The sequence below is a fragment of the Littorina saxatilis genome, linkage group LG15, assembly GCF_037325665.1.
Source record: "Littorina saxatilis isolate snail1 linkage group LG15, US_GU_Lsax_2.0, whole genome shotgun sequence".
Classification (NCBI taxonomy): Eukaryota; Metazoa; Mollusca; class Gastropoda; order Littorinimorpha; family Littorinidae; genus Littorina; species Littorina saxatilis.
In genome coordinates this window covers 11955307-11969914 of record NC_090259.1, presented here as the reverse complement: position 1 = coordinate 11969914, position 14608 = coordinate 11955307, and the positions used below count along the sequence as shown (strand labels likewise).

At 39.0% G+C, this 14608-nt stretch overlaps 3 protein-coding genes across 11 annotated transcripts in view; 1 reads left to right on the top strand and 2 right to left on the bottom strand.

Moving 5' to 3' along the window:
- The window catches only part of LOC138948558 (protein transport protein Sec16A-like), a 58460-nt gene extending 56971 nt beyond the window's left edge, over positions 1-1489 (bottom strand). For all 5 annotated transcript variants that reach the window (XM_070320112.1, XM_070320114.1, XM_070320116.1 and 2 more), the window contains exon 1: positions 1240-1489. The gene's annotated coding sequence lies outside the window, so the exon portion shown is untranslated. The remainder of the gene's footprint in view (positions 1-1239) is intronic.
- A 175-nt stretch (positions 1490-1664) lies between these two features.
- On the top strand, positions 1665-7640 carry LOC138948563 (vesicle-trafficking protein SEC22b-like). 2 transcript variants are annotated; one of them, XR_011450010.1, is made up of 6 exons: positions 1665-1868; positions 2144-2259; positions 3927-4087; positions 4625-4771; positions 5427-6394; positions 6454-7640. XR_011450010.1 is itself a non-coding variant. In XM_070320124.1 (5 exons), exons 1-5 carry the CDS (start codon positions 1794-1796, stop codon positions 5579-5581), a joined length of 654 nt encoding a protein of 217 aa, XP_070176225.1. In that variant the 5' UTR covers positions 1665-1793; the 3' UTR covers positions 5582-7639. The 2 variants fall into 2 exon arrangements, 1 of the variants encoding a protein (XP_070176225.1); XM_070320124.1 differs by having other exon boundaries at positions 5427-7639.
- Positions 7641-8203: 563 nt separating this feature from the next.
- LOC138948559 (uncharacterized) overlaps positions 8204-14608 on the bottom strand; it is a 100547-nt gene continuing 94142 nt past the window's right edge. For all 4 annotated transcript variants that reach the window (XM_070320118.1, XM_070320121.1, XM_070320119.1 and 1 more), the window contains 3 exons: positions 13614-13730; positions 12082-12273; positions 8204-11460 (listed from right to left, as the gene is read on the bottom strand). In XM_070320118.1, the coding sequence (XP_070176219.1) occupies positions 11389-11460; positions 12082-12273; positions 13614-13730 (381 nt within the window). In that variant the 3' untranslated portion in view covers positions 8204-11388. The remainder of the gene's footprint in view (positions 11461-12081; positions 12274-13613; positions 13731-14608) is intronic.

Here is a 14608-nt window from a genome sequence, read left to right as displayed (position 1 = left end):
ACGTGATGCCTGATGGCCAAACAATCTAAATGGTATGTTCATCCTTGTTTCCATATATATTTGTTTGGTTCTGAACTTCTGTACTTTTGTTTTACTTTTAGCTCTTTAAAAAATAGAAAAAAATAAGGTACATTAGTACACATTCAGTTGCACTTGCAGTTGCACTCCTGAAAATGACTTAGTAAAGTGTTCTAAAGATTTAGTATTGCAGAAGTTGGTGGTTGTTTCAGTGTAAAGTCCAACTTTGAAAAAGCTGCTTCGAGCATAGTTTTACCCCCAAAACTTGACAAGAGTAATGGTCAAGTAAAAAATAGTAATCTGATGACCAAAATAGTAACCCAGTGGTTACAAACGCTAAAATTAGCAACACAAACCTAATTTGAAGCACATCTAAAAATCGTAGTCAGGATTCAAATAGAGAGTATTTTTTCCCAAAAATCCAAAAAAAAATAGTAATAAATAAAATTACTCAAAATAGTAAGGGTAAACAGGTCTGATAAGCCCTTGGAGTGATCATTCGACTATTTTCTGCAGAGGATGGTCAATGTAAGCCCTCCAAACATGCTTACTTAATGCTGGCTTCAATGACAATTAATTGGACTTCGTGGAATAGATAGTCTGCTGCTAACTGCAGAATATTGTACTAAAAAGTAAAATACATCATTACATACATGTACAATAAGCCAGCTGGTCTAGCTGGGTGGTGATCAGAAGCCAACTATACACTTCAGTCCCTGTTAGTGTTACTCTGTGTTAGTGCAGTCAAGTATAATTTGGACGCAACCTTGGAATATTGGAACCAATAAGATGAAAGTACTGAAAGCTTTAGTGTTTATGCCTTACTTCCTCAGGGGTGATGGTGCAGATCTAGATCTCAGGGAAAACAGTCATACATGTTTAAATGTATTCAAACTGTGTACACATGATGTTAATGTCTATCCATACAACATACACATGAGTGAACAGCTTGAGCAAAACAGCTTTTAATCTTATTCTAACAAAAAAATCTAATCCTGCCAACTGAACTCTGACTCTGAGAGTGACAGCGAAAGCTCTCTTTCATTAAGGCTCTCGCAGCGATGTCAACGTAACACACACATATCATATTTACTGTGCTGTCAGTCCCATGTGTGTATTTCTGTCAACATTGACATCTCAATCTGTTACCGAAAGTTCACCTCCCAAAACCAACCCCACTAAATATTGACACAAATGGAAACCAAAGTCTGTTAGACCTACCTTTCTGTTCTGTTCTCTTAGGAAAAAATGTTTCCTTCGGCATCGGATACACAACCTGCTGTATACTTAGAACATAATCACTGTTGGTGAGTTGGTTTTAGCTATTTTACGCCGCACTGGCAGGAAGTCTAAGCAGACAACATGCCAAACCGAATCTGTGTGATTACGTGTGACATTTTGGTACATGTACGAAACTAAACAATTGTAAATCGTCGTAAAAAGTCATCGTCTTACACATATTTCATGACGTTTTTGAGAAAGCCTGTCAGAGAAAATACTCAAAAATACAGTAATCCCTGGTCAGTATCACTGCAGGGAAATTTACAAACGTAAAAAGACTTGTGAAAAATGTCGACAGCTCTGCTGGCATTGCCGCTTCCGGACAAACTTCCTGACAGGCGCAGATAGGGCCACGTCATTTGTGATCGTCTGGTCACGCAAAACTTACAACAGACACTCCAGTCGTGTACTTGTAGTCACTGCACCCGTGGAAAGTTCTTCAAATTGCGGTAGTCTTTAGTTGTGATATGATAAAATAATAATAACACTTTGCAATGGTACTACTTACAATGATCGCCCGCCAACAGGACGGGCTACCACTCGCAGCGTCTGTTCAAGAGGATGAACAGGTTTGTACAATACAACATTCAAAACCAGATTTCGCAGTTGTTTGGTGGTGGGACGTACGCATTTCGCTAAGAGACAGGTATGACAGAGTAGTAAGACATTGTCAGTGCTTTGATAAAAGTGTGGACGACTTCTTTTCACGCTGTGTAACCCGTACAGCGACACACATATATGTATGTGAACTGTTAACTACCACAGTTACAGTTTTATTACACGTGTTTAAATGAAAATGTTAGTCCTATGTACCACAGGTCAGTTGTTGTTGTGTCCGTTTCAGGCTGGCAGAAGTATGATGGACTATCAGACTCAAGCAAAACAGTTGTTCAGGAAGCTGTCCACAGATCCAAACCCTCCTGCCAGATGCAGCCTGGAAGCTGGACCTTACATTTACCAGTAAGTAGCCAAGAATAGACTTATTCAGCATTTCATAACCATGTAAGAGGTACACTCCAGCTCAAAGGGGAAACCAAATACACCCGTGTTGGTCTTAGGCCTCGGCCTTCTATCATTGACACATACTTTTTAATAGCAGTGATGTTCTGAGGCGTCGGTCATCGGTCATAGACCGATTTAGGTTGTAAAATGACCGATTGCAAACTCTGTCCCGTCAAATGTCCGATCCGATCGCGAAGTCAGCGGTCATTGTCCGATAGTATTACGTCTAGAGCGGTCACTGCAAGAAGAATCTGTACAAACTGAAGTATCAAACCCCGTTAAAACGAGTTCGATTCGGGGCCTACTTAAACTTCAATTTTCACTCTCGGTCGAACAATAACACAAGGGACGCAACTCTCGACCGAACAATATTACAAGAGCCACAACTCTTGCTACTTTTGACAGCGACACTTTACTTCCACCGCCACATTTCTGCAAAGATGCCGCCGAAGAAAAAGGTTTGCATGGGAAAAGGGCAGACACTTTTGAGTGGCTTTGTTAAAAAAAAAAGGACGACTCGGACAGTCAAGTTGCAGGGCCTTCGGCCCCGTCGGAGATGGAAGTTAAAGAAGGATAGAAAGCTGTTGAAGCTCACTGAAACTGATCACGTGTGACATTCTGAAGTGTGTGAAAGATCACTTGTCACTTGTGACATTAATTCTGAAGCATAGTGTGTGTGTGTGTGTCAGTGTGTGTGAAAGATCACTTATGACATTCTGAAGCATGTGTCTGTGTGTGTGAAAGTAACCCTATTGAACACTGTTGCATTTAAAATATTAAAATAAATTTGGAACTGTTCAGTTTTTATTTGCCTTTATTCATATATTCTCAGTCATCTAAAAAGGTTAGGTGCCATGATTGGTTCGCTTGATCTGAATGTCCTATTGTTTTTTTGTAGTCAGGACATGATGTCCTATTAGTTTTTTTGATTCAGGACATTTTGTCCTGTTGCCCTCCAGTCCTAGGAACATCACTGCTTTTAGTGATCTGACAGATTGTTCTGACCCCTGGCTGGTTGATTGTCTGATAGTTTTGACATGTTAGACTTAGAGCTCGAAGTCTAACTGACCTATGGTCCTCTTCATCTCAGAACAACACCGTTTCATATGAATGACGTCTCCTGACTGTACTTTATTTTTTGGGGTACTATATTGTAGCCAGGGCATTTGGACTTGGAGTCATATATTTGACCTATAGATACAAGTTTTCATACCAGGTCAAACTACATGACCAAGATTGTCATCTGAGAACAACACTGATGCAACCGCTAAAAACTTGCAGGCAGCAAAATGTGATGTGGCTGGTGAACAAAAGTTGTTGTACTGGCAAACCTAATGGTAGTTGAAGTAATTAGGTTGTGGGCAGGAACTCTCTCAGTCTCTGTTGTTTCTAGATTATCTTGCCGTTAAATATTGCTTGCTGAACATTTGTTGATGGCTAAATCCTGATATGTTTCATCCCATTATTTTTCCGATATATTTGTTAATTATTATGTACATTTTGTAATGGAGAAGGTTGATCTTTGATATATGTGCATGCACTCCAGGTGGGGGTAATTTGCCAGACTGGCATAACTAATAAATCTATGCAGATTGTCATTCATTGTTTATTTTCTCAATTTTCAGTTATGTGTTGGAGAGAGGAGTTTGCTACCTGGTGTTGTGTGACAAGGCATTTTCCAAGCGTTTGGCTTTCACGTACCTGGAGGATTTACAGACCGAGTTTCAGAACCAGTATGGCGCCAGAGTCCATACAGTTTCCAGACCTTACAGCTTCATTGAATTTGGTCAGTTCTTGATGGGTGGATTGATTGAGTCGTTGACCGATTGACTGATGTGTGTTCCAATTGATGACATTGTTGACAATGAATAAAAAGAAGACAGGCACAGTGGCCTGGTGGATATAAGCCTCCTATACGGAAGGTCCCGGGTTCGAATCCTGGTCGCGACTGGTGGGTTAAGGGTGGAGATTTTTCCGATTTTCCTGGATGACGTATGTGCAGACCTGCTAGTGGTAGAATACATGAACTAAATTAGACCAAAGACCAACAAGAAATGAAAGAGAAGGAAATATAATTGGTTGATTGATACACAGCTTTTTCCCCTCCCCCTCAGTGTCGCATAATCAGGATTAAAAAAGCGCTCACAGAAAGACGTGCATGTATAATACATGTGGTTAAAAAACAACTGAACGGATCTCTACGAAATTGAAAATTATTGTAATATTGGGTGTGTGTGTGATTTGCATGAATTGTATGCTCGTGTGTACACATAAAATTCGTGAGGTCAGGGTCTTCAAGTTCAATTCGTTTTTGCGTTTTCAGACACATACATGCAGAAACAGCGGAAGTCATACATGGACTCAAGGGCACGACGGAACATGACCACCATCAACACAGAACTCCAAGACGTACAGAGAATCATGGTGCAGAATATCGATGACGTCTTACAAAGAGGAGAAGCCTTGTCAGGTTCGTGATTGGTCGAATTTTTGTTTGGAGAATCATAGCTGGTCTTGAGATCTTAGCTGGTCTGGTTTGAGATCATTGCTGGTCTGGTTTGAGATCATTGCTGGGTCTGTTTTGTACGGCATCCTTATCGCCTCCCCTGTGTCGTATCCATGACAACAAATAGATCCTTGCAGACAAAAGTCTTGTCTTGATTTCATTTATTCTTCAAATCTTTGCATCAGAAGGAATGTAAGCTTGATTTTGCAGTGACTCTATACACTGTATTGATTGCTACTAAAGAAGCTGGTCCTTTTGGTTTTTGGAAGGTTAGTTTTAACTGTGAGTACCTGTCTTGGTCAGAATTATTCACTGATTCAGTTAACGATTCATGTTGATCCTTGTTGATTTTTGGTGTCTGTTTGCGTTTAAAAAACATTCTGTGTATGCTCCACCCCTCCCCTTTCACTTTTCAAACTTGTCTGTTGTTTTACCTTTGGTGATTTTTGTTCTCATCTCTATGATTTGTTTTGTCTGTGTGTATGTCAGTATACAAATCTGTCTGTGTGTGTGTGGTTTATGTGGGTGATGTTTTCTTTGATTGATATTATGGGAAAGGAGGCATTGTGTTTTTCAATCAATAAATTAAATAAGATTATGTTTCTTTTTTTATTTCCAGTGCTAGACACCAAAGCCAGCAACTTGTCAACACTTTCACAAAAATACAAGAAGGACGCCAAGTACCTAAATCTACGCTCATCTTACGCTAAAATTGGAGCCGTTGTCATTGTTGTTGTTGTGCTTTTCCTTTTCCTCCGATACTGGATTTTGTGAAACCGGTATGTCAGACACCACCAAATGTTTCAAGAACAGGACTACTTTTCTTCTTTTTTGTTAAGTTGACATTTTTGTTGTGCTGGATTTGAAGCTTTCTTAGTTGTGAAGAAACATGAGCTTCAAGCAGACACATAGTTAGGATGCATTCACTGTCAGTTCCTTCGTAAGATCTAAACCAAAAAAATGAAGTTGATGTGCAATACTAACTGATTTTGTCATGTGACTGTTTTGTTGTCCTTTTGCATCGGAGAGTACTGTAGTGATTTTGTCTCAAAAGGGGTACTTGTGGGAACGATGAGAAGTGACGAGTCTGGTAAAGCTGCACCTTGAAATGAATTGTGCTTAAATACAATTTCAGGTCCATGTTGCATTATTTTAGTGCATGGATACTCAAACAATAAATGCATTCCTGGGTTTGGTTTGAAAGCCCTTTGCTTCCATGGTGTCTGCCAATAAACTCATGCATGCACACACACACACACACACACAGACACACACACACACACACACACACACACACACACACACACACACACACACACACAGACACACACACACACACACACACACACACACACACACACACACTGAGAAGTTTCGGTACAGGGTGATCTGATTTTGGTGATGTACGTGACATTTTTTGAAGACTTCTTCCCTAAACCTTGTAGGTCTAGATAATACTATCACTGTTATGCTCTACAAATGTACAGCACTTGTGTTCAGTCAGGGTCAAACCAAGAGTTGACTGCTAGGTAACTGAGAATAGTGGTGTACAGTGATAGGTCAGAATTGTTACCCTAAACCTTGTAGGTCCAGACGATTCTTTCACTGTTATGCTCTACACATGTACAGCACTTGTGTTCTGTCAGGGTCAAACCAAAAGTTGACTGCCATATATAACTGTGACAATAGTTCTGTACAATGATAGATCAGATGAGAAGAATGGTTACCATAAATTATCTCCCCCCTAAAAAGACGGTGCCCCCAAAGTAATCTTCTTCATACAAAAAATGGCTGACCAACCTAAGAGCTAGAAGACGAATCTTTTAGCTTTTAGAGTTTGTGGCTTGTGAGAATGTTGAATTGTTAACAGGGTTTTGCCGTAAGCACTTTCTACTGTTTATTGTGTGTTATGGCTGTGCTTGATCATAATTATTTGGTTAATGAGAGACAGAGACAGAGAGTGACTGAAATGAAAACAACTGTGTGAGCACGCTTGATATCGCAGCCATGAGGAGTGCTAATGGTATGATTTTTTTGTTTATGTATGCATAGGTTTTGCCATAAAATGTCAGCATTTCTTTGGGACAAATCATAGTGTGACACAAATTAAGTTTGTGAGAATTTATTTCATAGTCATGAGGAATATGTGTTTTATATATTTTGACTGGTTCTGGCATATGTGCAGAGGTTTTGCCTCCAGAGACGAATCACAATAATACACGAATGTTGAGATAATGAACATGAAGACAAAGAAGAGTTTTGTTGTTAAAAAGTATCACCACAGTGTTAGAATGTGAAAAGGTGTACTTGCTGTCTTTTTGCATGAAATAAATGTATGTACATGTATTTTGGTTTGGCAAACTAATGTTTGTATCAGTGTTTAATGCATGTTGCTCTCAAATACTGAAGTTCAAGTATGTGTTTATTGAACCTGGCCTATTGCAGAAAAATGACACATAGAATGTGTAGTAGGACAATTCTCTGACTAAAAGTGAACCTTCAGATTTATTATTAAATTATCAGATTAAAATTGATTAGTTTGACAGTAAGAATGAGATGTAAATAATCTTTGGCCAGATGATTGAAGCTTCTCATTTCACTTGTGCATGAGTTGATTACATTACATTGTGCTTGTTGATAACAATTTTATATTGTTTTGTTTGCAGACAGACATGTGTGGCTCATTCAAGTTATTACAATTCATTTTCTCCACACACATCCAATGTAAATTATTTCTGCTGCATCTGAGAAGTGTGAACGAGGCAAAATGTCAATAAATTATGATATCATACACAAAGAATTTTGCTTTTGTTACACCTGTGGGCATGTTTGTTTTGAAAGTTGACACTTCAGAGTTGAGTGGGCTTTCACCACGCGAGAGAGTAAGATAATCTGTACATAATTTCGATTTAACCTTCACCATGCTTCCTGGATCATGGACGAGCCAGAGCCTCACAAAAGTGTTTGTATCTCTGAAACTATTGGGGAGTTTTTGATTGAGACTGTCTTATCCCCAAACATCATAGGACCCTCCCATCGATCACTTTCTGAAGGTTTATCTTTGTAATTAAACAATGACGTAATTTGAAGATGATGTAGGACGTGGGCGACCTATACAGAATTAAAGAAGGAATTTACGATCCAATTATTCTGCAATGAGGTGTTAAATCGTTATCCCTATTCGGATGACGTGAGTCGTGTACAACCCATACTTTTTGCGTCGAGTCCTTACACGACCCACATCATCCGGACTGTGTAGTCCAAAGCATGATCCGGTGAAGGTTAAACATATATTTTTGTTTTTCTCAGTTTTACCCTTGAACAGACTTAGTACACGCACATACACAGAGAGCAAACACACAGAGCACACAAACACGACAACAATATCAAACCAACTGTTTTATGACTTTTTCTTTACTTCCACAATATGCCGCTGTGGACTTGTGTTACAAAGAATCTAGTTGCTGAAGCGAGTTAAAATGATACAAAATTGCTAATTGTGAAGAACATAAGGCCAAAAAAAAAAAAGTGTCTGTTTAGGGTAACATGACCAAAAAAAGTAGGGTCGGTAGGTAGGTAGGTTTTTGTTTGTTTTGTTTTTTGTTGTTTTTTTGTTTGTGTGTAAATGCTATGTTGGCTGAACATTCACTTCTTATATTTGATGAATACATGTTTCAAAACTAACGTATAAATAAAACAGAGAGAAAGGGAGAGAAAGAAACGCCAAATGTCTCTTTTTAGCATTTTTACCTCTTTTTTTTTTGAAATCAAAAAAAAGTTTTTGGGTCGGCGCCAAATCGATAGGGTCGGTCGGGTTACCCTTAACAGACAATTTTTTTTTTTTGGCCTAACAGTCCCATGTGAAAGGTTATCACAGTCAACTTAGATTGATAAATACAATAATCTAAATATACATGATAGCAGTGTTTAGGTATTTGAAATAAGACTTGCAAGTGTATATACAATGGGAAAGAAAACACGGTTAACAAACTTTTTCCAACTGTTTTCCTTCATTAGAAAGTAAAGTACAATCCTCTATCTCCCAATATGTTTTTCCAAATAAAATTCCAGTCAACTGTTTGATGCTTATACTGTACATGAGGAATTCATTTTTGTCATCAGATTTGCCATAAAAGTGTTGGCATTTTCAGAATTTTTAAGCAGTCTTAACGCTTTGAAATTGGGGTATTTTTCCGTGATTTTAAATACAGTAAGTGTAGGCATTTCACCTTCTGTCGGCGCCATATAACATATCCTTGTACATTATAAAACCACAAAGATGTAGTTTGCTTATTTTAAGAGTCTGCATGCATGTAATTTGTAAATTCTCAGGGAAATGTTTCACTCTGAATTGTTTTATGCGCGCTACTGTATTCACAAAATTACATCAACCTTACTTAAATACATGTATCACATCTGCTTTCAACCACAACTCGTATAGTTAACTGGTAACCTTTTGTTCCTTTGCTTCTCTTCTTCATTCTCTTTTTCTTCTTTTTTCACTTCTTTGTATGCTAAAGGTATATAAATTATAGCCAACTTTTTACCACACCAGCAGACGGTACTAGGATCTCTCCACTCAAGCCACGAGGTGCCCTACACTGTCTTGAAACATTGATAATTAAAAAGTCCAACTGTGACCACAGCAGTAATAACCTGAGAGAACAAAATTCACTGACCTATGATTGAAAAGTGAGTATGTGAGGGGTCTTGACTAAACTTCACCCCTGAAGATCTAAAAAAAAAAAAAGGTGTACCGACTAGCAATAAGTTTGTAAGCGTCTACAAGTACAGCAACTAATACATGCATCCTGAGAAAATGTAGGAAGCACCGAGATGAGGATAAGACAAAAATGTCATTATTTTCTGATGATAGGGCGTACAATAAATATCTGAGCAGTACCGTTTCAGGACAATGACCGTGAAAGAAAGAATTAGGCCTATCGCTTTGGTATTCAAAGTAAATTTAAGGCAGGTTGCTTGTTCACGATGGTTGTTTTTGCACAGTGCTAGTTTTAGACATGAACCAATTTCACTTTTATTTTTTCTCGCGAGTGTTAATTGTTCGACAGTAAGAGACTGGTCTGTGACACATTGTTGTAGACAATGTTTGGAAATCACTGTCAAGTTTGTGTGCGGCATTCTGGAAGAGTTGCTTTCCCTTGTTTTCATAGAAACACTGAGGCTAGCTTACAATGTCATGTATAGTTAGCATCAGTGTTTCTATAGAAATACAAGGGAAGCAACTCTTACACAACCCACAAAAACCTGACAAAGTTATTTCCGAGATTCATTTAATAATTATGGAAGGAGGATGGGACTTATGTATTTTTAATAACTCTTTTTTTTTTCTAGTAGGTTAGATGGTTAGCTCATTGATGCGTTGGTTGCCAGTGTTGTTAATGGACTTCATTACAAGTCAACCTTTTCAGTTAAGAAAAAATCTTGTAACTGAATGTTTATAGCATATGATACAGCAATCAAAAGCATCATTGCAACTGATGATACAGCTAGCTATGGTGGATGAAATGTGAAGTGTATACCAACCAAACACACACATAATATTGAGCATCGTACGAGTTGAAAGGCAGCAAACGCAGTAAGGACACATAAGGGTCGCCGTCTTGAGAAAATGGTTGTAAAAATTGGTGTACAAAATACAGGAACAGCTTGAAGTCTGACAGCAAGATAAAATATACAGTCATACAATAAATTATAATTAGGATTCAGGGCAGCATAATATAAATTATAATAGAGCACAAACACATAGCAACGTTGCTCTTCTGAGCAAAACCTGCCTCGATCACTGCAGCAACAAAACTGCGTTACTCAAGAGATGACGCCTTAATCACAATGTGTAAAAAGCCTTCTATGATAAACACAACCGCAATGATAAAATGAAAACACAACCACTATTAGTATCACTGCAGCTTGTATCCCAGATTGAAAGAGCAAAATGTGAGTTGAGCTTGGATTATGATAGAAAACTGTTCACACATTTTATTTTATATTAAACCTTCAACAGTTCCTTTTTACTGTCTCAGTACTTTCAGATTTCTTGTTAAATCTTGTCATGAAAAATAATTCATGCACCAACAGCACTCCTACCTACCCCATCCAATGTGGTCATAATATATCGAGCAAGTGAGCTTTAGCCCAAGATAAAAACAGCAAAATGAGGATGAATCATAATGAGTTGATTTTTGTATCACATGTTTCATCATTTTCCTTGGAGAATGTCACTTTGTCTTGAAGCCTGGATATACCCGATACCATTCGATGTACTCAACAACATTTTACTGCTAAATATCGTCCTACCTAACCCCGCAGTAAAGCGTACCCCAACATTGCATTTAACTCTCGTCAGGAACATTCGCTTCTTGAATTGCTCTAGTCCTCATGCCCAGATTAACAAAATCCTCACACATAAGAAAATTGCTTAAATTGAAATGTGTTTGATGACAAACCAATATGGCAGCAGTAGCTTGTACAGACTCAGTACATAAACTTAACACATCAATATCAAAAGATGAGAGAGTTAAACAAATGATCAAAGTTTATTGTGCGCCGCTTGGTGAAAATCACCATTTCTTGCTGTCCATGAATTTCTTCACCTCCACGTAGACTTCGTCAATGCCTCCTTCTGCCTTGATCTGCCACAAAATAAAACACTAGTCAGAATCCTAATTTCAGAAAACTGTTAAAATAAATTGCACAATATTGTTACATTAATAAAAAAAAATTAAATAAAGATAAAACAGAATTTTTAAGCATCATAACCTTTGGCATCATGAAATTCTGTAACAAAATGGTCCTAAACACAGTCAGTTCATAATCTTCAGTTTGTCTGGTCGCAAAGATGATGTTTTTTTGTTGGACTAATATTCTACCCGCCTTTCAAGAATTGTCCAGTCTGTCGTTAACTACCGCCGAAGGGATCAACCAAAAGTGTTCGTATAGACTGGTGGATGCTATGGAAAGGTGAACTCTTCTTGTGTGTTTGTGGGCTGCAACTCCCATGTAATATTGGCTTTCAATGTATATGACTGTTTTTGCCCTGCCCTTTTGGCAGGCATGCTCTGTTTTTGAAGGGGGGGGGGGGGGGGGTCGAATTATATAGAAACATACTTGTTGGGGCTCCTTTGGGGTGGCCACTGTTAAGAGGTGGTCGCCAGGGCAGGTTCAACTGAAGGAATGGTTTCTACAACACCTAGCCTGATCACACACACACCTTCACACACACCTTCACACACACACACACAAATCTCCCTCACCTCTTTCGCTTTATCCTGTTTCTTGTAAAATTCGATGACAGGCTTTGTCTGGTTGTGGAAGGTGTCGAGCCGTTTCTTGATGGTGGCCTCATTGTCGTCCACTCGGCCGCTGCTCTTGCCGCGCTCCAGCAGACGAGAGGTCATGGTCGCGTCGGACACATCAAAGTAGAGCACACAGGTGCAGGGTGCAACCTGATAAATGAAGAAAATACTTAACAATTATCAGTATAAACTGTAAGAATGTAAACTTCAGGAATACAGTGAAACCCAACTTTTCAGGCCTCCAAAAATCTGAGAAAATCAGGTCTTAAAAAGTAGGGAGTCTTAAATTTGGGGCTATTTTAACAGAGGTTATGAAAAGACAGTCTGAGAAAACAGGCTGGGCGGGGATATAGCTCAGTTGGTAGCGCGCTGGATTTGTATTCAGTTGGCCGCTGTCAGCGTGAGTTCGATCCCAGGTTCGGCGGAAATTTATTTCACAGAGTCAACTTTGTGTGCAGACTCTCTTCGGTGTCCGAACCTCCCCCCGTGTACACTACATTGGGTGTGCACGTTAAAGATCCCACGATTGACAAAAGGGTCTTTCCTGGCAAAATTGCTTAGGCACAGTTAATAATTGTCTACCTATACCCGTGTGACTTGGAATAATAGGCCGTGAAAGGTAAATATGCGCCGAAATGGCTGCAATCTACTGGCCGTATAAAAATTTCATCTCACACGGCATCACTGCAGAGCGCCTAGAACTGTACCCACGGAATATGCGCGATATAAGACTCATTGATTGATTAAAAGGGAGGGAGTCTTAAATTTGGGGGGCTAATAAGGGGGTTCCACTGTAGGTAAAAACAAAGAAAACTTTGTTCAAACCGTAATATCAGACAGTCTTCTCATAAATGTTCAGACCTAGCACTCAGCTTTACAAACAACTCCAAATCCTGTTTCTCTTTTGCACTGTGTGTTTTTGAAAAAGGTTCACATACAAAAGTAGTGGTTGTGTGGAAACAGCTTTGTATGATCAACTGTAAGCATTAACCCCTTCACTGCCACAGTATAACAGCATTATCCGAACGGTCTATGGGAAAGAACTGTGTTTAGAACCCCTACAAGTACTTGGACAGTGGTTACCTCCCATTTAGTTTTCAGAAATGTCCTGAAATGTTGTTGACACAAATCCCACGTATGAGATACGGTTATGGGCGTAGGACAAACCGAAAATGACCACGTATTACATTCTGGGTGGGCAGTGAAGGGGTTAATGATGAAACAGAATGGAAAGGAGAGATGAATTCTAATAGGAGATAAAGAATGCGCCGGTCCCAGAAGTACATACATAAGTAAATGAACAAAAATGATAAAAGAATAAAGCTGCTACTTTTTTTCAGGGGGAGGGGGGAGGGGATAGGGGTTCTTGGTGCGACATGTATGAAAAGCTACTTCTTTAAAATGGTTTAGTGTTAACAGGAAATTGTAAAAACTTCATAATGATTAAACAAAAAAATCATAAAAAGCAAATAAATATATTTGTGACTCACTTCAGCTTCAAAACGCTTGCCCTGTTCCAGTTCTCGTGGGTAGCCGTCTATGAGGAAGCACTTGGTGTCAGAGACATTCTTCAGCATAGCGTCCTTCAGTAACCCCAGGACTTCATCCTGTGACAGAGAAGATAGATATGGGTCAGCATTGAGTGTTTACTGGAATTAAAAATACACAGAACACATTCATAAGGCCAAAAAAAACAAGAAGGGCAAAGCCCATACGACTCACATGCTTGACCTAAACCTAGCAATGACATCATACACTAAGAACTGCTTTACACATTTTTCCTACCAAAATACATGTGACCTTGACCCAAGGTCAAGGTCATCCAAGGTCATGCAACACAAAGCTGTTAATTCAAGACATAGGAAGTACAATGGTGCTTATTGGCTCTTTCTACCATGAGATATGGTCACTTTTAGTGGTTCACTACCTTATTTTGGTCACATTTCATAAGGGTCAAAGTGACCTTGACCTTCATCATATGTGACCAAATGTGTCTCATGATGAAAGCATAACATGTGCCCCACATAATTTTTAAGTTTGAAACAGTTATCTTCCATAGTTCAGGGTCAAGGTCACTTCAAAATATGTATACAATCCAACTTTGAAGAGCTCCTGTGACCTTGACCTTGAAGCAAGGTAAACCAAACTGGTATCAAAAGATGGGGCTTACTTTGCCCTATATATCATATATAGGTGAGGTATTGAATCTCAAAAACTTCAGAGAAAATGGGAAAAATGGGAAAAATAGCTGTTTTTTAGGCAACATTTATGGCCCCTGCGACCTTGACCTTGAAGCAAGGTCAGGATGCTATGTATGTTTTTTGGGGCCTTGTCATCATACACCATCTTGCCAAATTTGGTACTGATAGACTGAATAGTGTCCAAGAAATATCCAACGTTAAAGTTTTCCGGACGGACGTCCGGACGGACGGACGACTCGGGTGAGTACATAGACTCACTTTTGCTTCGCATGTGAGTCAAAAAA

Coding starts and splice junctions, on each gene's coding strand:
- LOC138948563 (XM_070320124.1), top strand. CDS start 1,794: ATGGTACTACTTACAATGATCGCCCGCCAACAGGACGGGCTACCACTC. Junction 2,260..3,926: donor GCTGGACCTTACATTTACCA/GTAAGTAGCCAA, acceptor CTCAATTTTCAG/TTATGTGTTGGAGAGAGGAG. Junction 4,088..4,624: donor TTACAGCTTCATTGAATTTG/GTCAGTTCTTGA, acceptor TTGCGTTTTCAG/ACACATACATGCAGAAACAG.